This window comes from Lithobates pipiens, unplaced genomic scaffold, assembly GCF_037356315.1.
Source record: "Lithobates pipiens isolate NorthernLeopardFrog02 unplaced genomic scaffold, aLitPip1_a1.2 Scaffold_10, whole genome shotgun sequence".
Lineage (NCBI taxonomy): Eukaryota > Metazoa > Chordata > Amphibia > Anura > Ranidae > Lithobates > Lithobates pipiens.
In genome coordinates this window covers 199,722,425-199,748,725 of record NW_027507686.1, presented here as the reverse complement: position 1 = coordinate 199,748,725, position 26,301 = coordinate 199,722,425, and the positions used below count along the sequence as shown (strand labels likewise).

General features: G+C 42.5%; 1 protein-coding gene across 1 annotated transcript in view; it reads right to left on the bottom strand.

Moving 5' to 3' along the window:
• Positions 1-26,301, bottom strand: part of ANO3 (anoctamin 3) — a 371,821-nt gene that overhangs the window by 166,315 nt on the left and 179,205 nt on the right. Inside the window, exons 12-13 of the mRNA XM_077460837.1 lie at positions 23,596-23,692; positions 9,165-9,225 (exon numbers count right to left, since the gene is read on the bottom strand). Of these exons, the coding sequence (XP_077316963.1) occupies positions 9,165-9,225; positions 23,596-23,692 (158 nt within the window). The remainder of the gene's footprint in view (positions 1-9,164; positions 9,226-23,595; positions 23,693-26,301) is intronic.

Here is a 26,301-nt window from a genome sequence, read left to right as displayed (position 1 = left end):
TCATGTTGCAACATGATAATGCACGGCCCCATGTTGCAAGGATCTGTACACAATTCCTGAAAACCTCCCAGTTCTTGCATTGCCAGCATATTCACCGGACATGTCACCCATTGAGCATGCTTGGGGTTTGGGATGCTCTGGATCGGCGTATACAACAGCGTGTTCCAGTTCCTGCCAATATCCAGTAACTTTGCAAAGCCATTGAAGAGGAATGGACCAACATTCCACAGGCCACAATCAACAACCTGCAAAGGAGATGTGCTGCACTGCGTGAGGCAAATGGTGGTCACACCAGATACTGACTGTTTTTCGGACCCCCCTCCGACCCCCCCAATACAGTAAAACTGCACATTTTAGAGTGACCATTTATTGTGGCCAGCCTAAGGCACACCTGTACAATAATCATGCTGTCTAATCAGCATTTGGATATGCCACACCTTTGAGTTGGATGGTTTATCTTGACAAAGGAGAAGTGCTCACTAACACAGATTTGTGAACAATATTTGAGAGAAATAGGCCTTTTGTGTACATAGAAAAAGTCAAAGATCTTTAAGTTCTGCTCATGATACATAGGGGCAAACGCAAAAGTACTGCGTTTATAATTTTGCTCAGCATATATATCTATATATATATATATATATATATATATATATATATATATATAGATAGATAGATATATATATTTATAAGGAACAAATGTGCAGAAAGGTGATGCAGAATTGTATTTGAACAAATTCAGGGCATTTACACTTTCTCTTTATATAGTCCCATGAGCAGAACTGAAAATAGGCAGAAATAGAATCTATTATCAACATGTCTGGTATAAATGTGATAAGAAAGGTGACATTTATTTTTCTTACTGTGATAATATTGTATTTCTTTATATTGCTGCAACATTTACAGAGGTCAAGGAAACAGAACAAGTCACACAGTAACAAAGAAAACATGTTGATACATTTTATATTGTAGTCATTTTAACTTTAGAACAGGGATCTCCAAACTTTCTAAGCAACGGGTCAGTTTACTGTCCTACAGGCTTTAGGGGGGCCTGGGGTCATCATTGATTTTAATGAGAGAAATAGTGACTCTTTGTTGGTATGAATGGGAAGAATAATGCCCCATTGATGGTGTCAGCAGGGTGGATTGCGGCCCATCATTGGTGTCATTTGGTGAAATACATCCCCAAGGGTCAGATAAAGGCAAGCAAAGGACCACATCTGGCCCCCTGGGCCACAGTTTGGAGAGCACTGCCTTAGAAGTTATGAGTTTCAAACAGAAATTGAATGAAATAATTGTTGTCACTATTATTATTCCTTTTTTTTTAACGTACCGGTCTATTAGGCAGCAATGTATTTGCGTAAAATAAACACAGGAGGAACAAAGGAACCTACTTGAAAGTGCTTACAATTTGAGTGTTCTTAAGCAAATGTAGGACTTCAAGATGTTCTGAATGTAAGGTGGGTAGGAGAGAGCTGAGTCAAGGGCAACAATTATTTGTGAGATAGACAGGTCGACAGCATTATTTATGGCTACAGAAACGGCAGTGAATTTGGAAATGAAGATCATTAGTTCCAGGGCCGTCTTTAATATTGATTGGACCCTGGGCAAAAAATTTTGATTGCGATTGTTTGCCAGAGGTTACAGCATATTATTACTGCTTAGTGACTGGTTGCTAGAGGTTACAGTACTCCTTAAGGCTCACTGATTAGTTGCTAGAGGTTACAGCACATTTCTGCTTGTTGATTGGCTGCTAGAGATTGCTGTACAGTAATACTGCTCACTGGTTGCTATAGGTTACAGCACATCTTCTACTCACTGCAGGGGGGCATGATATATATATATGAATGCTGCCTTTATTTACATATCAATGCAGTTGGCCTCAGCTATTTACATATGCATGTCACTGCTATTTACATATGAATGTCAGTATTTACATGTAAACACAGGTCTGCAGATGAGTCATCTGTACACAACAATAGGGCAGAGCTGGGCAGCATTAGTAGCAGCACAGGACTAAAACGTTAAGGGACAAGGGAATGTAAACTGGGATAGTTGGCAGGTATGAGGCAGCTGCTTTGGGCCCCACAACAATGACAGGGCCCAGGGCAGCTGCCCCTTTCGCCCTGCCTTAAAGACGGCCCTGATTAGTTCAACATTGTCTAATGTTTTAAATACCTTTCAGATATCTAAAAGTCAATAGGTGGTGGTTGAAAATTATGCTTAGGACTGAGTAAAGACATATAGCTGTTGTTTGAAGCTGGGTTTGACAAATACATGATATAAGCAGAGCATGAGGAAACCCAAGAGAGGGTCATATCCCAAGTGCCATGATAATGCTGTGATTTCAAAAATGTGAGTGTGGTCCACAATTTCACATACAGCAAAGCGTTTAAAAAGCAGAACTCAGTAAAGGTAAGTAAGGTCTTGGTGTGAGGAGATGTTTGGCTACTTTGGTTACAAATGTTTCTTTGTACATACAGAGCCAAGCCATGCGGAAGAGGATCAAGGACTATGGTTGCATATGGAAAAACATAAATGGTCAATATCTAGAGCCAAGTGGGGGGGGGGGGGGGAGGGGGTTGGGTATCCTCGGTATAGCAATGTTATACTGTAAAATGTATTAAAAACTTGAAATACACATCAAAGATTTTTAGTGCAGCTATTCAAATGTTCCCTACTCCAAATATGTAATTTTGCTGAAGACCAGAGCCCATGAGCAGAAGTAAATCATAAAGTGGAACTAAACCCATCGATTTAAGGGTTTCAAAAAAGTTACATTCCTGGACTGCCGGGATTTCTATCACATTTGCTTGTTTTTCTGCATGGAAAATGCAGATCAAACAGAAGCAGCTTCCTTGGCTGTAAAGGATAGGCGGATTTAATGCTGCTTTAAGGTTCTCAGCAGATCGGCCTGTACAAATTCGTCAGTGCCCAAAAGTGCCTAAAAATGGAGAGCAACTGAGCATGTGTAGAGCAGGTTGAGACAGTGGATGTTGATTTACTAAAGGCAAATAGAAGGTGCACTTTGCAAAGTGCAATTGCACTCTGCAAGTGCAGTTGCTCCAGAGCTTACTAAAGTAAGTAAAGCTTCCCTTTGCAAAGAATACCCAATCACTTGCAAGGAAAATTTAAACTTTTTTTTGCATTCTTGCATTTTTTTTTTACAACTCCTGTATTTGCCAGCACTCTTAGATAAATACCAATACTATTGCTTATTTAGAGGCTGAGCAATTGCTATGGTTTACTACTTAAAGTGTTTGTTAACCTAAAGAGAAAAAAAAAAGATCCTGTTACTTAAAGCATGAATAACAGCACAGTGCTTGTGCTATGTAATTTTTCCGCCTGGATCACCTGAAATATCTGGCTGATCCTGCCAGTTTCTGGCCTCCACCTCTGTAAACTGACCACGGTAAATCATGGCTGCTGAGCCCTGACACCCTCCCTTTCTGCCTGTCAGCACTTGTGTCAGGGCCTACCCCCTCCCCTCCTGCTGCTGAGATAACAATTAATAGCCCATATAATCCACTTTGGTTCCTAACAATAGGTGGCCCTGTATGTGTGTTTTATAAAAAAGAAAAGGCGATTATAACTGTTTTCAGAACAGAGATCTGCGATCATGTGACAGGTCCACTCTCTCCTCCGGGGGAATTTCGGCCCCTCCTACTGCAGCTGTCAGATGGGGAGAGAGCTAGTTGGTCACATGATCGCCAAGCACCACTCTGAAAACAGGTATAATCGCTTTATTTTTATATATATATAAAGAAGCCCTTTATATATATATAAAGTTCTGAAAGTGGGTAAACCACTTTAAAGCGGAGCTCCACCCAAAAAGTGAAGCTACACTTGTTTGGTCTCTCCCTGTGCTACCACATTTGGCACCTTTGGGGGGGGGGGATTGAGTACCTGTTTTGACAGGTATCCATCCCCCCATCCCCACTTCTGGGAAACCTTGCCACAGCAAGGTCCCCTGGAAGTTTGACCCCCCCCCTCCTCCTTTCGTCTGCTGCCGGGCCATTCACAAAGCACAGTTGGTTTGCCTTACAAGGAATGGCGGTGGTACGGCGGTAGCACCCGAGGGCCCATTCAAAAATGTGCCAGGTGCCAACATCTTGGGATCCCTGGACAAGTAAGTTTCCTAATATTCAGACCTCATGCACACTGGACGTTTTTTAATGTTTTTACAGCAGCTGTTTTTGGCTGTAGACGTTTTTTCTACAGTCTACATCATGTTATCCTATGTGTCCATGCACACATAGGCTATTTTGGGCAGTGGCTTTTTTGAGCAGTAAGACCCCTTTCACACTGGGGCGTTTTGCAGGTGCTATAGCGTAAAAAATAGCACCTGCAAACTGCCCTAAAACAGCTGCTCCGTTGCGCTGGCAGTGTCAGAAAAAGTCCTACCAGCAGCTTCTTTGGAGCGGTAAAGTTTATGCATTTTTTCCAGGTTTTATAGTGTTTTTTCACTACTTTTGCACCTTATGCGATTTTTTGTACTTTTTAATTTTATGTGGTTTTCTGCATTTTTTTTGCACTTCTACGCACTTTTAGAGTATTATTGGACTTTTGCATCTCTACTGGATCTATTTTGCACTTTATACGAGGATATTTTCACTTTATGCAAGGGTTTTTTCACTATATGCGACTTTCTGCACTTTATGCAATTTTTCAAAAATGTTTCTGTTTTTTGTGATCTTTTCACTTATATGCACTTACAGAGGCTCATTGGATGTATTTAATCATTATTGGATTCTTTCATCATCTGTACTGTGTTTGTTTGATGATTTCACATTGATGAATTGTTATCATTTTATGTTTAGCTACATTATTTATGATATTTGTTCCCTATATTTATCCACTATAGTTAGCGCCACATATTTCTTTTTATCATATTTGTTTTTCAGAGGTGTATGCTCTTATGTCTCTGATGCTAATCTTTGATTATTGATCATTTTTATTGTAAGTTCCATTTTAGATTTCCAGGTTCATGACATGTATACTTTTAGTTCAAAGTTTATCACACAATTTCCGTGCAAACAGAATGATCACATTAAATCAGAAAAGTTAATCTACCTAACTTTGGTGTCTGCAATTGCAGTGAAGATAAGCCAATGCTTGACTGTAATTGCTTTTACATTATTATACATAAACCATTGCCCTACATTCATGCTATATATAGTATTTATATATTGTTATGCTTGGATGCATATAATACTACATCTATTATTGGAATTCATACATATTCAATTTTGTCTCAACAAAGCAAACAGGCAGGTTACATTATGCTAATAAATGCATAAATGATAAAGATAAAATTGCTTGAAATGATTCACAGGCTTGTATTTTTTCCAAACATTAAGGGTACAAAAAGTACAGAGAATACAGAAAACCTGCTTTCTGTGCTTTAGCCAATGTAGACCCTCAAGAAAGCAAAGACCTAAGGCATGGGCAGTGGGACATGTACAGTAAGTGATAGTGTAGGTTTTTTACTAGTTTTTCCCTAATGTATGTGATATTAAAGGTTACATTTTTTATTTTATTTTTTATTTTTAGTAAAATAATAAATATGTTATACTTACCTGCTCTGTGCAATGGATTTGAAAGAGCAGCCCTGATCCTCCTCTTCTGGGGTTCCCGGGCCAGAGCTCCTGGCTTCTCCTTTTCTCCAAGTGCCCCCATAGGAAGTCACTTGCCTCCAGGGGCACTTGTGCATGCTGGCTCCTGAGCCCTGCTCCGAGTGTCCATAAGTGTCCATAGATACACAGAGAGGGGCTTGGCCCCTCCCTCTCTCACTCCTCACTGGCTGTGAGTGACAACAGCAGGAGCGAATGGCTGTAGCTGAGCCAATGAGGAGCAAGAGAGCTGAGGGAGCCTAGGCTCTTGGTTCTTGTGCCCATCGCTAGATCTAGGTCGGGCTGAGGTATGTATTTAGGGGGGCTGTGGGGGGAGCTGCATGCAGAAGGTTTATTGCCTTACTGCATAGAAAAAACCTTTTGCCTTTAAAAACACTTTAAGGTAAAAAAAAAACGTTGTGACTTTAGAACCACTTTTAAGCTCAAGTGGAATATATCTGCAAAATCGGGTAAGTGTTGACGGTGCAGTACCTAGACGGAGCTCTTTGGAGTTATACGAATAAGCGCATTGAGGTTGATTTACTAAATGCAAATAGGCTCTTCATTTTGCAAGGGGATTTTTCTCTGAGCTTACTGAATGTAGCGACATTTCACCATGAAACAACATCCAATCACAAGCAAGAAACAAAAAAATAAATAAAAATTGCTTGCACATGATTGTATGATGGAAGTCAGCAGAGTTTTGTCTTATTCACTAAGATCTTGGGAAAATTCCCTTGCAAAGTGCAATTTCCTTTGCAAAGTGAACAGTCTATTTGCCTTTAGTAAATTAACCCCATTGGATTTATAAGTAATAAATTATTTTCTGTGTTTATCAATATAGGTGTGTGCAGCCCATTGCATTAGGGCAGTGATGGCGAACCTTGGCATCCCAGATGTTTTGGAACTAAATTTCCCATGATGCTCAACTACACTGCAAAGTGCATGAGCATCATGGGAAATGTAGTTCCAAAACATCTGGAGTGCCAAGGTTTGCCATCACTGCATTAGGGTGTGCACTCCAAAGCTCAAACACACATGCCTTTCTCTGCAGCCTCAGCTGCACTGGACAGTGAATAAATGGGAAGTACTCTGTGCTGAGCAGCTTCCTGGTCATTCACAAACTGAAGCATAGTAAACACAGCTTACTATTGTAATGGAAATGGATGTCTAATGGATATCTAAGTCACTATGCTTCAATTATGAATGAACTTAGAGAGTGAGTGTGTTCACTGTGTTCATTTTGAAATGGAAAGGGCTGGCCAGAGTCATATTGACTAGCCCCTTCCCCCACTCTCCATCCTGAAACATCCCTTGCAGTAGCCGGGGGGAGAGAAGGGAAGCCAGCAGCACTGCAGGTGGGGGCGGAAGGCGCAACATGGGGGAAAGCCTGGGCAGTAGAGGCAATCAGCACCACGTGTAGTGATTAGGGTTCACCCAGGCACACCCCCTGTGCACACCTATATTCATCAATAAAGGAAAGCTGTCAAGAGAGGCTGCTATTGCTTAACTCTCCCTTTGAAAATGCTAGTTTCCTGGTTATCGTGCAGGCCCTTTTGCTTTATCATTTTGCACCACGGACCTGGTACAAGTAAGTGGATGAGGAGTTTGGACTTCATCCTGATCTTATTTGCTGCCTGCTTTTTTGGAATCAGTAATTCAGGAAGTACTGAAGCCAGAGCCAGCTAGGGATCAAGCATTTTCAGAAAGAAAGGCAGGTTTTCTATAGACTGACAACTACTCTAACTATCCTGATTTGCTTACTTGATCTAGGTCAGTAACTCAGAAAGTACCAAGGCCAGCATAACAGCCGGCGAACTTCCTATTAGAAAAAGTTAAGCAATAACAGCCGTTTGTATTCATCTTATTACATGTTATGCACAGAAAGTAACCAAACCAGCTTCTAATTTGTCTCCGGCTAAGAACAATCACGTCAATGGAGTATAAGGGCTAATTGATTGCAAAATATTATTAGACTTTGCACATTGCTCTTAATCTAAAGGAAACCTTTAAGGTTTACTTTATTGCATCCTGTTAGGCCTCATTTACAGTTGCCATTCCTAAGCTGCAAAAGCAGCAGATGGGGATGACCACATGCCACGGCCATGATGATTTGCATCACGGTACGCAAAAACAATCCCTGTTGTTGTGCTTAATGGGTAGTAACGCTCACCAAACGCATCCCATTCAACTGAATATGTCTGTACCACAGCCACCTTAAATGCGTTGTGGCATGGATTTTTTAGAGGTTAAAACAGCCAGTGGGGAGGTAACATACTGCCTCCTTACCACCTGCCAAACAACCTTTGAAGAGCGATGTGCCACAGATTGCTCTTCGGAGGGTGACACAAGTGTAAACGAGCCTAAGGGCTGGTTCATACTAGCAGCTGAAGAGCAGTAAAATCCAGTGGGTGAGCTGCATTTTTACTGCCCCCAGCCACTACCCATTTAGCTGCAGAGGCAGAAGCTGGGGTGTGTATACATGCCATAGCTATGATGTGTTGCTTCAAGGTCACAACAGGAATTATACCCCCTGTTGCTTTTGGCAGGCATAGTACCATAGCTCCCAACTGTCCCTGATTTCCAGGGACTGTCCCTGATTTGGAGCAATGTCCCTCTGTCCCTCTTTCTACCTCATTTGTCCCTCATTTTGGTCTGATCTATATAGTTGTATATAAAATGCACTTTTTATCTTTCAAAAAGTGTTTCCCAGTGCTAAACCTTTCATCCAAATTCTAAATTGCTGCATTTGTAAATTGTTAAAGCCAATATAAAGGAATAGTAGTGGTAAAAAAAAAAAGCTCTTGTGTATTTAATTAACCTTTTTTTTGGTTAATTCTCCTTTAAGGGGATGTGGCGGGGGCGTGTCCTATGCCTACATACGTTTGCTAGTAGGTGTCTCTCATTCCCATCTCAAAATGTTGGGAGGTATGTAGTACCCACTGAACGTGATCCATTTAATTGAATTCCAATACACTATTCCCAATGCACACATTCCTGTAGTGATGGCTGTATTTATAAGTGAGTTCTGAAATGACCACCGATTGGAACCATGAATAGTCAGAGAGAGTGATGTCACCTGCACACCAAGATCTCCGAAATGGGACCAAAGCTTTAATCAATCACTACACATTACATTGTCACAGCAGATAGCAACATTTCGGAGCCATGCAAGACCCCTTCATCAGACTGGTGACATATTGAATGGGGCCCCTCTTCAAGCACCCCACAACTGTATGCAATGCAAGCAGTTGCAGGACACTAGCACAGGATTCAAGGGGTTAAAGCAGCTGGGGAGGAAGTGATACAATACCTCCTCAACCACCTGTAAAATGCTCTCTGAAGAGCCATCCAAACACCAATTGCTCTTCAGAGACCAAGGCAAGTGTGAATGAGCCCTTAGTGATGAAAAACGAAAATAGACAACAGAGCAAAAAGTGCCATATTCTACAGACTGAGATGAACAGTAGAGGGCGCAGCTGTCTTATTCAATCACAAATATTCCATTTAGAAACTAACAGCATTTAATGTTTGCAGCAAAGAATATTTACTTACCCCATATGGCCATAAATATAGCAAAGAACACTGTGCCCCCATTGTCAAATAAGTGAGTGACCTACAAATAAAGAAAAAGACGAATGTCATCACCTAGTAGCATGCCCTTCGCTTTTAGTACCCAAATATACTGTACATTTCTTTGTTGAAAGCTGTGACAAAGTGCCTGGCATCTATAATTTAATTTCACAGTAGTAATCTGTTCTAGCAGATATGGCACCTTTTCACACATTGTACTTTTCTTCTTTGTAATACAGTATAGTTCAAGGTGAAAAAAAAAATAGTTTAAAATTCAAAAAAGGATCCAGCATTTGGATTTCCAACATCTATCCTTCTTGCCAACTCACATTGGTCCAGCTTGGCACAATGTAATTATACATATCTTATATTTGAAGAGAAGCTGATAATCACTGTAATCAATCACTGTAGTAGCTGTGATCTTCTGGCTCTTGCATGAGCAGCTTCCTCTCTGCACATTGACCACAGGAGGGCACTCGTTTGGCACCACCATCATTTAGAGAATACCTTGGTGTTGATTTACTAAAACTAGAGAGTGTAAAATATGGTGCAGGTGACCTTCAATGCTGCAGACATTTTTTTGTACCATTCCCCAGATCTGTCCCTCAATACAATCCTGTCACGGAGGTGAGCTGGATATTTTATAGATAGGCAACTCCTATCTTCATATTGACTAGTGATTCCAAATTAATAATAACTACTGCAGTAGAGAACAGACACAAAAGATACGCTCAGCATCTTTCCAAATAGCTGTTCTTCTTTATTATGACACAATTGAAGGTTTTTATACATATGATTACGTAGGTATCACATTAATATTACAATTGTACGTTTATGGTTACAAGGGGCGTAACATAGGCAGGCTAATTCTAATCAGGACTCAAAAGAATGCAAACGTGTACTAAAAACATTATTAGTGCCGTGTGCACAGTGAGGGCATTGTGCAATGCATACAATATAGAGTACAATTATATACAGAACTTACAAATTTCCTTCCTTAACAGAGGTCTACAGACAATTCCCTGGACTTCATGGCTTTGGTTTGTGCTCTGACATGCACTGTTAACTGTGGGACCTTATAAAGACAGGTGTGTGCCTTTCCAAATCAAGTCCAATCAACTGAATTTACCACAGGTGGACCCAATCAAGTTGTATGTAGAAACATCCCAAGGATGATCAGTGGAAACAGAATGCACCGGAGCTCAATTTTGAGTCTCATGATAAAGGCTTTGAAAACGTATGTACATGTGATTTTTTATTATTTTTAATAAATTTGCAAAGATTTCAGACAAATTTCTTTCACATTGTCATTATGGGATATGGTTTGTAGAATTTTGAGTAAAATAATGAATTTAATCAATTTTGGAATAAGGCTGTAACATAACAAAATGTGGAAAAAGTGAAGCTCTGTGAATACTTTCCAGATGCACTGTATATCTGCTTTCTCTACTTTCCTTTTTCTTTATTTGATGTTCATGTGGTTCCTAAAGATCTAACTTCTTGTTACACTGTTGTCCTATTTCTTCATTTTTCCTTATTTAAAGCTCACACTGACCTCCAAAAATGTGTGCAAAAACCCATCACTAATAAAAATATTAAAGGTTACATTTTATTGTTCAGTGGAGAAGATGCATAGATGTTGGTAAAGTGGGTCATCGTTGCCAACTTCAATATTTCTATTTTCATTATGACCTAAAACAAGTTATAGCTTCTAAATGAAATGGGGTCCACTGCTTTTGTTAGGACAAAATACTCAAAAGAGATTTTTGGGGGCGATTTAAATGTCAGCACAAACAGCGAACAACCACAGCCCTTTGTCATATACAGTATCTCACAAAAGTGAGTACACCCCTCACATTTTTGTAAATATTTTATCTCTTTTCATGTGATAACACTGAAGAAATTACGCTTTGCTACAATGTAAGGTAGTGAGTGTACAGCTTGTATAACAGTGTAAATTTGTTGTCCCCTCAAAATAACTCAACAGACAACCATTATTGTCTAAACCGCTGGCAACAAAAGTGAGTACAACCATAAGTGAAAATGTCCAACTTGAGCCCAAAATGTCAATATTTTGTGTGGCCACCATTATTTTCCAGCACTGCCTTAATCTTCTTGGAGTTCACCAGAGCTTCACAGCCACTGGAGTCCTCTTCCACTCTTCCATGATGACATCACAGAGCTGGTGGATGTTAGAGACCTTGTGCTCCTCCACCTTCCGTTTGAGGATGCCCCACAGATGCTCAATAGGGTTTAGGTCTGGAGACATGCTTGGCCAGTCCATCATTTTTACCCTCAGTTTTTTTTAGCAAGGCAGTGGCCATCTTGAAGGTGTGTTTTTGGTCGTTATGTTGGAATGCTGCCCGGCAGCCCAGTCTCTGAAGGGAGGGGATCATGCTTTGCTTCATTATATCACAGTACATGTTGGCATTCATGGTTCCCTCAATGAACCCCAGTGCCAGCAGCACTCATGCAGCTCCAGACCATGAAACTCCAACCACCATTCTTGACTATAGGCAAGACAAACTTGTCTTTGTACTCCTCACCTGGTTGCCGCCACACACTCTTGACACCATCTGAACCAAATAAGTTTATCTTGCTCTCATCAGACCACATGTTCTTAGTCTGCTTGTCTTCAGCAAACTGTTTGTGGGCTTTCTTGTGCATCATCTTTAGAAAAGCCTTCCTTCTGGGGTGACAGCCATGCAGACCAATTTGATGCAGTGTGTGGCCTATGGTCTGAACACTGACAGGCTGACACCCCCCCCCCCCCATCCCTTCAACCTCTGCAGCAATGCGGACAGCACTCTTAAGGCCCATACACACGATCAGACTTTTTGACAACAAACATGCAAATTAGCTGTTTTGGAGCAACATCCGACCGTGTGTACGCTCCATCGGACAAACTTTTTTGGTTTTCATCTGACTTTTGTTGGCTGTGCGAACGGACAAACTTTCTGGCAACAAAAGTCCTATGGAGCAAAGTCTGATCGTGTGTACAGAAAACCATAGGACTTTTGTACAAAGTACAAACAGGCATGCTCAGAACCAATGCAAAAGATCAGACAACAATACAGAAGTTGACCAAAGGTGGCGGTAAAGAGCAGAAAAACCACGTGATTTGGTGAAAGTTGGCTGAAAAAGTCCTGCTGTGTGTATGCAATACAAGTTCAGGGCCGACGCCCTTTGTACAAAAATCCAAGGGAAAGTTTGTACAAAGTCCTATCGTGTGTATGAGGCTATACGTCTATTTCCCAAAGACAACCTCTGGATATGACACTGAGCATGTGCACTCAACTTTTTTGGTCCACCATGACGAGGCCTGTTCTGAGTGTAACCTGTCCTGTTAAACCGCTGTATGATCTTGGCCACTGTGCTGCAGCTCAGTTTATGGGTCTTGGCAATCTTCTTATAACCTCGGCCATCTTTATGTAGAGCAACAATTCTTTTTTTTTCAGATCCTCAGAGAGCTATTTGCCATGAGGTGCCATGTTGAACTTCCAGTGACCAGTATGAGATAGTGAGAGCAATAACACCAAATTTAACACACCTGCTCCCCATTCACTCCTGAGACCTTGTAACACTATTGAGTCACATGACACTGTGCAGGAAAATGGCTAATTGGGCCCAATTTGGACATCACGTTATGTACAATCGGATTTTCCGACAACTTTGTCCGACCGTGTGTATGCAACATCACTTCCGGATCTCTTCCAGAATTTATCCGTCGGAATTACTCTGACGGATTTGGTTGTCGGAATCTCCGACCGTGTGTACAAGGGCTTATAGTGTTATATAAAAGCATATCCAATGATAAAAGATATCTATGAAACATTACAGATTTATGATTTATGTTCTTGGATTTTAAATATTTATGGTGAATTTTGCATGTTCATGTATTAATAAAATCTTCAAATATGTATGTGATGTTGTGTTGTGGCAGTTGTTGGATTTTTTGTGCTGACATTTAAATCCCAAATGATTATATTTTTGTGTATTTTGTAACAGGTACTCTGAGGTCAACCCTAACACATGTTAGTAATATGGTTTCCAACTTTAAAGTATAACCAAAGACATTTTTTTAGTTTTGCATATAGTGGAGAGGGATTAGCACACCTGTTAGGTTTTTATTGCTCCTGGCCCCCCATTAAAGAGATTCACCCTCTCTATTTATCCTGTCTACCATTATCACCAAAAGTGAAAGTAAAAGAAAATCTCACATTTTGGGTTATCCCCAGAAAAGTAATAGAGGTGAAATCTCCCAATGGGGACACTAGTTCTGGTGACCTGGGATTCCCTGAATTTGCATGGGTTTCCTCTCACTTCCTGTTTTGGCTATGGTACAGGAAGTGAAGGGAAATCTCCTCATCTCCCCATTGGGAGAAGGTGGGCAAAAAAAAAAAAAAACGTACAGGGATTATAACGCTCCCTTACTCCTTCCCAAATAAAATAAAAAAATAAAGGTTTTGCCTATAGTTCTACTTTAACTCTCCTTTTGATATGTATCTGGTAATTTCTAGGAATTGGTGGAGTCGTCATGGGTCCTGCCAAAGATTTAGTTACAGGTTTTGGGATATAAAACTATTTAAGGGGGGACCTTATATAAACAAAAATTGTAATTTTTTTATTTTGTTTTTATTTTGCCCAAAGTCCCACTTAAAGCAGATTTTCACTGCATTTGCGCACCACAAACCAAAAACAATATGTAATTAATATTTATTATTCAAAGCAAACTCCTGCATACATCCATGTTTTATTTTGATGAGAAATATTTTTTGAAAAACTTCCCTTAGGATTTCTGGTCGTGACCATCTTGAGTAAGCCCTTAGCTCAACTATGCATACAGGAGAGTGTGCTTAGCTGAGAAAACCCCTCCTCCTCTCATCCTCTGCTGAATGTATGACATAATTTGCCTAGGCAGGAAACCAGGAAGTAATTGAAGAAATGTAAAAAATAAAAAGTTTAAAACAAGTAAATATAATATACCTTCCAATCTATTTACTAATGCTAGCAGCATGAGGATTAAAAATAATCAATGTTGATTGTGAAGTTCCACTTTAAAATGTTCCTATATAACTCCTCACCAAAGTAAAAGCCATTATTTCACCCTCCAACAACAGGACACAGAGGGTTCTCTGTAAATGAATTTGCATTATGAATGTCTCGTCATTCCCATATAAGTAACAAATACAGTGCCTTGAAAAAGTATTCACAACCCTTGAAATTTTCCACAAGTTACATGTCATGTTACAACCAAAAACCTAAATGTATTTTTATTGGGATTTTATGTGATAGACCAACACAAAGTGGCACATAATTGTGAAGTGGAAGGTAAATTATAAATGGTTATAAATGGTTTTCAAAATTTTTTAACAAATAAATATGTGAAAAGTGTGGCGTGCATTTGTATTCAGAACCCCTGAGTCAATACTTTGTAGAACCACCTTTCACTGCAATTGCAGCTGCAAGTCTTTTTGGGTATGTCTCTGCTAGCTTTGCACATCTAAAGAGTGACATTTTTGCCCATTCTACTTAGCATCTGTGCACAGCGATTTCCAAGTCTTGCCACAGATTCTCAATTGGATTTAGGTCTGGACTTTGACTGGGCCATTCTAACACATGAATATGCTTCAATCTACACCAGTCCATTGTAGCTCTGGCTGTATGTTTAGGGCCGTTGTCCTGCTGGAAGGTGAACATCCGCCCCAGTCTCAAGTCTTTAGCAGACTACAACTGGTTTTCTTCAAAGATTGTTCACACTAACTGACAGGCACTGGCTCTTTGTAGACTGAAGACTAGGGATGAGCTGAACACCCCCCGGTTCGGTTCACACCAGAACTTTCGAACAGACCCCAAATTCGTATAAACTTTAGAACCCCATTGAAGTCTATGGGACTCGAACGTTCGAAATTAAAAGTGCTAACTTTAACGGCTAATATGCAAGATGCTGTCCTAAAAAGGGTTTGGGGACCTGGCTCCTGCCCCAGGGGACATGGGTCAATGCCTAAAATGTTTTTAAAAATGGCCGTTTTGGCGGGAGCACTGATTTTAATGACGATTAAAGTGAAAAAAAAAGTGAAATATTCCTTTAAATATCGTGCCTGGGGGGTGTCTGTAGTATGCCTGTGAAGTGCCACGTGTTTCCCGTGTTTAGAACAGTCCCTGCAAAAAATGACATTTAACGGAAATAACATCATTTAAAACTGCTTGCAGTTTTAATGTTATATCTGGTTCCTGCAATATGGTTGAAAATCATTGAGAAAAATGGCATGGGTAGCCCTCCCTGCCCATTACCAGCCCCTTTGGGTCTTGTACGCATATTAAGGGGAACCCATATTGAAAAAAGGAAATGCGTGTGGCCCCCAGGCCCTATATACTCAGAACAGCAGTATACAGGCGGTGCAAAGAAGACAGGGACTGTGTAGGTTTGTTGTGCTAAGTTGAATCTGTTTGTAATTTTCAACTGGTACATTTTTAAAGTGTAGCTCCAGTCAAAAAAACTATTTTTAAGCTTTTTGGAAAACATAGGGAAGGGTTATCACCCCTGTATAATTTGTTTTGTCGTCCATCTTTTTTCATCTCACTTGCTGTTGTCTTCTTCCGTTTGCAAGTAGGAGATGTTTGTAAGTTGGATGTTTGAAAGTAGGGGCCTGCCCTATATGCTCTGCAGAAATGGCGGAACAAGGTGTTGGTTTTGCCACAACATTGTAAGCCCTCAAAGTGACTCTTGGTGGGCGCTGGAGCGCCCTGCTGTGAACGATTATATCAAGAATTGTAATTACATGCCATTGTTGAACAGTGGTAGAAAAATTGACCTTTGGTGGTTGTGGTGCTGGTGCCACAACACTATAAGTCCTCACAGTTACTCTGGGTGGGCACAGGAACGGGCCCTCCTGTGAAATATTATATCAAGAATTGTAATTACATGTCCCTGTTAAACAGGGGCAGAAAAATTGGGCCTTAGGCACTGGTGCTGGTGCCACGACACTGCAACCTCTCCCATATACTCTAGTTTTAGTGCAGGAATTAGCCCTGCTGCAAAGCATTGCATCAAAAATTGTAATTAAACGCCCCTGTTAAACAGGGGCAGAAAAATTGGGCCTTAGGCACTGGTGCTGGTGCCACCACACTGCAACCTCTCCCATATACTCTAGTTTTAGTGCAGGAATTAGTCCTGCTGCAAAGCATTGCATCAAAAATTGTAATTAAACGCCCCTGTTAAACAGGGGCAGAAAAATTGGGCCTTAGGCACTGGTGCTGGTGCCACCACACTGCAACCTCTCCCATATACTGTAGTTTTAGTGCAGGAATTAGCCCTGCTGCAAAGCATTGCATCAAAAATTGTAATTAAACGCCCCTGTTAAACAGGGGCAGAAAAATTGGGCCTTAGGCACTGGTGCTGGTGCCACCACACTACAACCTCTCCCATATACTCTAGTTTTAGTGCAGGAATTAGCCCTGCTGCAAAGCATTGCATCAAAAATTGTAATTAAACGCCCCTGTTAAACAGGGGCAGAAAAATTGGGCCTTAGGCACTGGTGCTGGTGCCACCACACTGCAACCTCTCCCATATACTGTAGTTTTAGTGCAGGAATTAGCCCTGCTGCAAAGCATTGCATCAAAAATTGTAATTAAACGCCCCTGTTAAACAGGGGTAGAAAAATTGGGCTGATGGCATCACCCAGAACCAGAAATGTTCTTCCAACATATCAGCGGAGGAGGAAGAGGATAGACAATCAACAAAACAGGACAGTCACTCAGCATCAGCATAGGCAGTCTTGAAGGGATGTGATATTTCAAAAAAAAATATTCGGTTACATCAGCTTCAGGTGCTTGGTAGCTGTGGGTGATCCAAGACTGATTCATCTTAAAGAAGGTCAGTCGATCAACTGATTCGGTGGACAGGCGCACCCTGTGATCGGTAACAAAGCCACCAGCAGCACTGAAGGTGCGTTCCGAAAGAACGCTGGATGCAGGACAGGCCAGTAGCTCAACTGCATACTGTGCAAGCTCTGGCCAGTGATCCATCCTCAAGACCCAGTAAGCCAGAGGATTTTCGGTGGGAAAGGTGTCCAAGTCTGACCTTGCCCCTAGGTGTTCCTGCACCATGTAAATCAGACGCTGACGATGGGTGCTGGAACCGATCATACCTTGGGGCTGTGGACTAAAAAATTGTCTGAAAGCATCAGTCAGACGGCCGCCTTCTCCACCGCTCCTTCTGGCCGATGCCTCAGCAACACGTTGTCCAGGCCCAGGAGTTTGTAACCTCCCAGTCTCTGGGAACGCGTTGCACAGACCTTTCTGCAAGGCCTCCCGGAGATGTCTCATCCTCTGCTCCCTCTGCGATGGCAAGATAAGGTCGGCAACCTTACCCTTGTACCATGGATCAAGGAGAGTGGCCAGCCAGTAATGGTCCCTCTCCTTGATCCAAAGAATACGAGGATCCTTCCGCAGGCTTTGCAGGATCAGGGAGGCCATGCAGCGTAGGTTAGCTGAGGCATTCAGTCCGGAGTCCTCTGGGTCACTAAGGACAACATGATCCGCATCTACCTCCTCCCAGCCACGTACAAGTCCACGGGTTTCTTGGGACTGTAGATCATCCCTACAAGACTGCTGCTTCTGCTAATGCTGAGTGCCAGCCTCCACCTCCATGCTGACACAATCATCATCCTCCTCCTCCTCTTTCTCCTCCTCATCCTCTTCCTGTGTGATGGGTGGCACAGCAGGAACACTGTCTGGATAAAGGGGGCCTTGAGAGGCAAGGAAGTCCTCCTCTTCCTGCCTCTGTTCTGCCTCAAGTGCCCTGTCCGTTATTCCACGCAGCGTATGCTTCAAGAGGTGGACAAGAGGTACAGTGTCACTGATGCATGCACTGTCACTGCTCACCATCCTTGTGGCCTCCTCAAATGGTGACAGGACAGTGCATGCATCCCTGATCATGCCCCACTGGCATGGTGAGAAAAAACCAAGCTCCCCTGACCCTGTCCTGGTGCCGTAGTCGCACAGGTACTCATTGATGGCCCTCTGCTGCATGTGTAGCCGCTGCAGCATGGCCAACGTTGAGTTCCACCTGGTGGGTATGTCACATATAAGGCGGTTCTTGGGCAGGTTCAGCTCCTTTTGGAGCTCAGCCAGCTGAGCACAGGCATTAAATGATCGGCGGAAATGCACACAGACTTTCCTGGCCTGCTTCAGGACATCCTGTAAGCCCGGGTACCTGCCCAAGAACCGCTGCACCACCAGGTTAAGGACGTGAGCTACACAGGGCACATGGGTCAGTTGTCCCTGTCAGAGGGCAGAGAGGAGGTTGGTGCCATTGTCGCAAACCACCATTCCTGGCTTAAGCTGGCGTGGCGTCAACCACCTCTCGGCCTGCCCCTGCAGAGCTGACAAAACATCCGCCCCAGTGTGGCTCCTGTCCCCCAAACAAACCAGCACAAGCACGGCATGGCATCGTTTTGCTTGCGTACTTGCGTAGCCCCTGGAACGCCTACGGAGCACCGCTGGTTCTGAGGACAGAGCACTGGAAGAGGCCATGGAGGAAGAAGAGGAGGGGGTGGAGGAGAGAGGTGTGTCACAACCAATAGTAGCATTTTGGAGGCGTGGTGGCGGAACAACCTCCAACACTACTGCACCTTGTCCTGCATCCTTCCCAGCTGCCAGAAGAGTGACCCAATGGGCCGTGAAAGACAGGTAACGTCCCTGTCCATGCCTGCTGGACCATGAGTCAGCGGTAATATGCACCTTACCGCTGACCGCCCTGTCCAGCGAGGCAAGGACATTGCCTTCCACATGCCGGTAGAGAGCCGGAATCGCCTTCTGTGAGAGAGAGTGGCGTTTGGGGACCTGCCACTGAGGAACCGCACATTGTACAAACTCACGGAAGGGGGCCGAGTCTACCAACTGAAAAGGCAGCAGTTGAAGTGCTAGCAATTTAGCCAAGCTAGCATTCAACCGCTGGGCATGTGGATGGCTGGGAGTGAACTTCTTTCGCCGGTCCAGCAGCTGGGGCAGGGACATTTTCCTGCTATAATCGGACGTGGGTGTACTGCTAGCAGAGTGCCCGGAAGCACTTGACTGTGACACACCTAATTCTACACCTTCATTCCTCTCAGAGCAGGTTTCAGAGAGGACTGAAGGTCTAGTGGGGTTGGAGATGCCAGCTGATGAGGAGCAAGGAGAGGTTCGCTTTGTTCTTTGGTTTGGGTCTTTGAGGTACGCTTGCCAACGAGCTGCATGGCAGGTCAACATATGTCTGGTCAAGCATGTGGTGCCCAAGCGGCTGATGTTTTGGCCACGCAAGATACGCTTGAGACATATGTTGCAAATAGCAGCAGTGCGATCTGATGCACTCGTCTCAAAAAAGGCCCACACCAAAGAACTTTTAGAATAATGCGCAGAGGCAGAGCCCTACACAGGCGGAGCTCTGCGGTGTGATTCAGTCGGTGTGCTGCCCCTAAGCTGGCCCCCGGAGGGCATCCTGCCTCGTTGGACTTGTGCCTCCTCCTCCTCCCTCCTACCAGGCACCCACGTGGAGTCAGTGCCCTCATCATCCCCTCCCACTTCATCGCTGGAGAAAACCTGACAGTATGCTGCAGCTTGTGGAACATGACTGCCAGATTGCTGTCCTTCTGGAGCATCTCCTCTCTCTGCATTCACGCTACTGCCTTCCTCTAGTTGAGTATCATCATCAGAGCCTACAAAACACTGGGTATCCTCCTGGAGCATGTACCCAACACTGTGCTCAAAGAGTTCAGGAGACTCCTCAGGAGGACGTGGTGGGTCTAGGGAAGGAGTCACTGATGATGACATTGAGAGGAGGGAAGACGATGCGTTGGCAGCTGCTTTGCTAGTACCCTGAGACTGGGTGAGAGAGGATGAGGAGGATGAAGAGGGCTTGGTCATCCACTCTACCAAGTCGTTGGCATGTTGCGGCTCAACATGTCCAGCTGCCGAAAAGAAGGACAAGCGTGTCCCATGGCCACGTGCTGATGATGACGATGAACCGCGTCCACGACCAGCACTGTTGTCTCTAGACAGAGAGCTTGCTTGCCCTCTTTTATTGGCTCGTGCCTGTCTGCCTCTCCTTGCTGGCCTTCCAGACATGGTAATGGCCTGAAGAGAGTTGGGAAAAACAGCAATTCGGTAGTGTATATTGTGCTGGAGGCACACACAACTTCCAATAACTCCTGCAGATGTCAGATGGCTCAAATAGAGAGGAGCTATGTAGGTGGATTAAAACGAGCAAGATAGTTTGCTATATAGGTGGATATAGCGGTGTGTACTGGGTTCAGAGCACGCAGACAGCACGCACAAGCTCCTACCGCTGACTGCAAGCTCTATTTAAAACGAGCAAGATAGTTTGCTATATAGGTGGATATAGTGGTGTGTACTGGGTTCAGAGCACGCAGACAGCACGCACAAGCTCCTACCGCTGACTGCAAGCTCTATTTAAAACGAGCAAGATAGTTTGCTATATAGGTGGATATAGCGGTGTATACTGGGTTCAGACCACGCAGACAGCACGAACAAGCTCCTACCTCTGACTGCAAGCTCTATTTAAAACGAGCAAGATAGTTTGCTATATAGGTGGATATAGTGGTGTGTACTGGGTTCAGAACACGCAGACAGCACACACAAGCTCCTACCGCTGACTGCAAGCTCTATTTAAAACGAGCAAGATCATTTGCTATATAGGTGGATATAGCGGTGTGTACTGGGTTCTGAGCACGCAGACAGCACACACAAGTGCCTAACACTGACTGCAAGCTCTATTATAAAAGATAGATATATCGCTAGCTATATAGGTGAATATAGCGGTGTATACTGCGGTCAGGGCACACAGACAACAACCACTACAGAAGAACGAAAAATCGGCCGATAACAATCGGTGTATACTGTGTTGAAGGTACACAGAACACAACGGGCGAACAGCCGATGTTCGACTCGAATACGAAGCTCATCCCTACTGAAGACTAGAGGCGGTGGTGGACAGATGCAGCATGGATCAATTCTGCATTCACCTAGGTGAGTATAACTCTTTGTTTTTGTTTTCAATTCCCAAACTTCTCTTTTAACTTAAGTATGCAGAGCATGCATCAAATACATAGTACATACTGTTTCACATAATCGGGTAGGGTGAGAAATCATGAAGTGGTATACAATAAATGACCGCTGCGTGTATGGCAAAACAAGAAGATCTTGATGGTTCTATTTTTCTTTATTACAAAAGGTTAATCTACACATTGCAGAGGAAGTGGAACTTCGCCCTCTTAATCAACACTGACTATTTTTAATCCTTATGCTGCTAGCCTTAGAGTTTAGAATCTATGATATTTACTTGTTTTAGAATTTTTTTTACAATTCTTCAGTTGCTTCCTGGTTTCTAGGGTTAGGTAAATGATGTCAGCAAGTCTATTAACAAAGCACAATTCTTAATTATCCATTTAATAGCTTTCAAGATTTAACAATCTTTACAAATTCATGTAGTCATCATAAATTTGTAACAAGGGATGGAAGATGGGAAAGGTGCTGTAATCAGACGCCTACGCTGCCGCTAATGGGCTCACTAGAACAGCTTCAATGGGATTTATCCAGCTGTACCATCATTGTTCTGGATGTTGTAGGTGATAGCTGTATGCAAATTTGAATCAGTTAAAGCAGAGATTCCTAAACGTTGTCATCTGAGGACCCAAATAAGAAAATTGTTACCTTACTGAGACGTATTGCTGAAATGTCAGCAAAGACAAATAACAATGACAGTATAACACAGCATAGAAGCTTCTTACCGCTTCACCATGAGGCCCCATTCACACATGGCGATTTGGAATTGTGGGCAGAATTGTCATGATTCTGCCAACAATTCCAAATCATGTGGCAATCCCTGAAAAATTCACATTACGTGTTCGGTTGCCATTAATTTTAAATGGCACCCCAAATGTGGCGTGATTTTGCCGTGATTATCATGCAACAGAATTGCGACAAAACATACCTTTAAAAATTGTGTGAAGCTTGTCGCCAATAAGGAATATGAGCTTCTTTATGGCAACAAATGCGCATAGGGCAGTCCGTTGAAGAGAATGGCTGCCTTTTGTGTGACACTCGAAATTGCGTGGAAATTGCCCACACAAAATTGCGAGCAGGAACGGAACTTTAATTTGGAAAAAGCCAAGGGAAACAAATTTCTTGTTATATTTTCTTTTAACATTTTTAATTATCACCCAGATCACTTTACCTCACCCCATGCAAATTCCCATTATTCAAGTAAATGAAACCATGACCAGCCAATGGTGTTTGAGCCAAACTGCAAACCTTTCTTAATAATTTACCTATAATATCCATTATTCTGTGTTTAAATATCTTTCTGTACATTCAGTAAAATTGTCTTTTTACGTTCTTGTTCCAACAAGACATTCAAGCACTTCCTACTCATTAATGGTATCTTGCAGACACGGCTATATAAAATGGTGGGTGAAAATGTGTAATCTTTCTCCCATAGTGCCGCTTTTATAGGCTAAATTATAATACAATATACAAGTGGACATGATATAATGGATGTTTGTTACATTTATTATCTGTTCTTATCAATGTCCAGTGGGAGTGCCAAGCCACTATTATGGCCTTTTGGCTGTACAGTATCTCTACTGGTATGATAGAAGCTCTGAAGGTTGGTACAGCTGGAACAGAAACCATGGCGTTCATGGGATGTGGGGCATGGGAGTAATTCCCCCAGGAGGACTGATTTGAATGGGTTGGCCATGGGTTGGGAAGGCAGAGAGCCTATGGTGTCAGTGACCCCTGGGAGTTAGTTGCCCCAGTGGTGCTCTTAGTATCACATGGGCCTGTAAAACTTGCCCTGAGAATGAGCACAAAGCCACATCATCTAATGCTTTTTTTCTGCACAGATAGGGATAGGCCTTTTGGCTATATCTGGGGCAACTCTTGCTTTCAGGCCACAAGGCCTAGCCAATGCACATGCACTGACACTATTTATTTAATGTATTTTTCTCAGATTTTTTTAAAATCATTTTGTGCTTTTGTCTGTTTCTTTTTCTCACTTAGATGGACTCTAGGGTGAGAATGTGTGGCCACATTCCTACCTCCTCTGAACTGGGGGCTTGTCTGTCTTCAGGATAGCCCCTCACCTAGTACTCAGTGGTTGGCTTCAGTTGACCATGAGGAGAGAGATCCGCCAAGCTGTTTGGCTAGGTGGACCATGTTGAGCATTGCCCCTATCAGAAGCACCCCATGGGTAGAGTCCTACTTCTTCAGTAGGTGAACTAGAGAAATACCCTTAAGTGCAGTTTTTTGTGTATTTTTTTCACATGCACTTTTTTGGTACACCTAAGTATTTAGCTTTTGCACACCACCGTGGTTCAAAAAAAAAGTATAATTATAAGGACACAGATCATACCTTGGCATATATGCAGCTCTCATTCAGTCTCTGTAGGGTGCAGTTCTTCTCACACATAGGGCACATGATGGTCTCATTTGCCTCGCAGATCTCTTTACTTACAGAGAAACACAAATACATAAGCAGTTAATTTCTCAAAGTAAAATGATTTTTACTGACTATGAGTTAATTATGAGCTCATGCATGTAAGGTCTCATACACATGGGGCAGAAAACGTGCCACTGTTAGAGGTGTCTGGCTTTTTTTTTTTTATGCCTCTAAACACAATTCTATGTAAGCTTATGTGGCCATGCACCTTGCGTGTTTAGATCAATTTTTAAAAGCAACGCTTAGAGGCATAAAAAATAAAAGTGCAGCACTTATGAGCATGGTGTACATGCACACAAATGTATTCCAATAGACAGAATAAATTTATATTCTGGCCAGTAGAATGTATTTGTGCTCAATGCCATATGAGCGTAAATGCATGTACATAGATACAATATTAGAAGCCTTTTTATTTTGCCAAGTTCTGGCAGAAAAAAATCCAGCATGTCTGGGGCATACATTTAAAAGCCCATAAGCATTGTGCATAAGGCCTAAATGCCAAAATCAGGCATTCAGGTTATGTCAGGACACTGGATACGTCATTGGCACCAAGGGCAAACAAATATGAATGTTGCCTCTGCAGTTAACTGCATATGTTCATATTAGAGAGGATTCATTAGGTTTTTAACTCATGTATATGCGTACATACAATATCAGGGCCACCACACTGTGTAATGGGGCCCCTTAATAAAATCATTAAAGAAGAATTCCAGACTTGGTATATTTTTACATAGTTTAATTGGTCCACCTTGGACCAATGTCCCTTACCTTACCTGACCGATACATCTAGAAGCTGGAAACCCCTGTAGTAGGCACCGCTACTCCAGTGATCTTCACTTACTTCTGGGTTCCATGCCAAGCGACTGCCCTGCTGCCTACTGAACAAAGGTTGGTTTCTCAGTACAGATGTCATTCAGAGAATGCTTTGCATTTCTTAATGAAGGTAAAGCATTCTCTGATTGGATGAGGTGGAGGTGATGATGTCATTGACCCATCTCTCCACCTCATCTGATCAGAGATGCTTTGCAATCATTTACAAAATACAAACATATCTCAGAATGGAACCTCATAGCCAGTGGAGATCACTATAATAGTGGTGGCTACTACAGTGATTTCCGGGGTCCGCCAGCCAGGTATGGTATATGCATAGTTACATCAGTCCAAGCTGGATGAATGTAACAATATCCATACCTAGAATTTTTATACAAACATTTTAATTGTGCAACAATATCACATCAAAAGACTACTTGATCAAAAAGAACAAAAAGATCATAGTCACAGATCTACCAATTACTGTAGTTTAAATACTTTAAAGAATATTCCTGTGTCCCTTGAAGCTGACCAACCATATTTTCTTAAATGATTCTAAATTCAAACTGGACAATTTGTATATTGGCTCTCATATTAGCACTAATATGCTTTCCTGTGTGTTTAGTCCATGTCCGCCCATATGAGGCACCTAATATAAATGCAAGAGCAAACAAAGATGATATTGGCTATAACAAAACCCAGATAGCCATTGTTTGTAACTTCCTGGAACTATGTCGATTTTCCACATTCCATAATAGTTCATATTACAAAGAGAAATGCTTTTCTTGTATCAGCGATAACCATGATAGTAAAAAACACAAAAGCAATTCATGTTGGCCTACAGGACCTCATCTGGACTGTAGCAGTTCGTTGACAGATTTGCATGCTTAACCACTTGCAGACCGGACCAATTTGCTGGTCAAAGACCAGACCCCTTTTTGCGATTCGGCACTGTGTCGCTTTAACTGACAATTGCGCGGTCGTGCGACGTGGCTCCCAAACAAAATTGACGTCCTTTTTTTCCCACAAATAGAGCTTTCTTTTGGTGGTATTTGATCACCCCTGCGGTTTTTATTTTTTGCGCTATAACCAAAAATAGAGCGATAATTTTGAAAAAAACGCATTATTTTTTACTTTTTGTTATAATAAATATCCCCCAAAAATATATAAAAAAACATTTTTTTCCCTCAGTTTAGGCCGATACGTATTCTTCTACATATTTTTGGTAAAAAAATCGCAATAAGCGATTATTGATTGGTTTGCGCAAAAGTTATAGCGTTTACAAAATAGGGATAGTTTTATAGCATTTTTATTAATAATTTTTTATTATTTTTTTTTTTACTAGTAATGGCGGCGATCAGCGATTTTTATTGTGACTGCGACATTGTGGGGGACCCATCGGACATTTTTGACACATTTTTGGGACCATTGGCATTTATACAGTAATCACTGCTATATAAATGCAGTGATTCCTGTGTAAATGACACTGGCAGTGAAGGGGTTAACCAGTGGGTGGCAGTGTAGGGGTTAAGTGTAACTAGGGGTGTGTTACTAACTGTGGGGGGGTTGGGCTTTCATTTAGTGAACACTGATCTCTGCTCCAATCACATGGAGCAGAGATCAGCGTCACTAGTTGCTAGGCAGAATGGAGAAATGTTGTTTACACAGCATTTCCTCCATTCGGCCGCTCCGTGAGACGATCGCGGGGATGCCGGCGGTGATCGAGTCCGCGGGTCCCGCGACCGGACTCACGATGGTCCCGACCAGCGTGGGAGTGCGCCGCCGCCGGCGCGCTCCCGATGGCAGGGC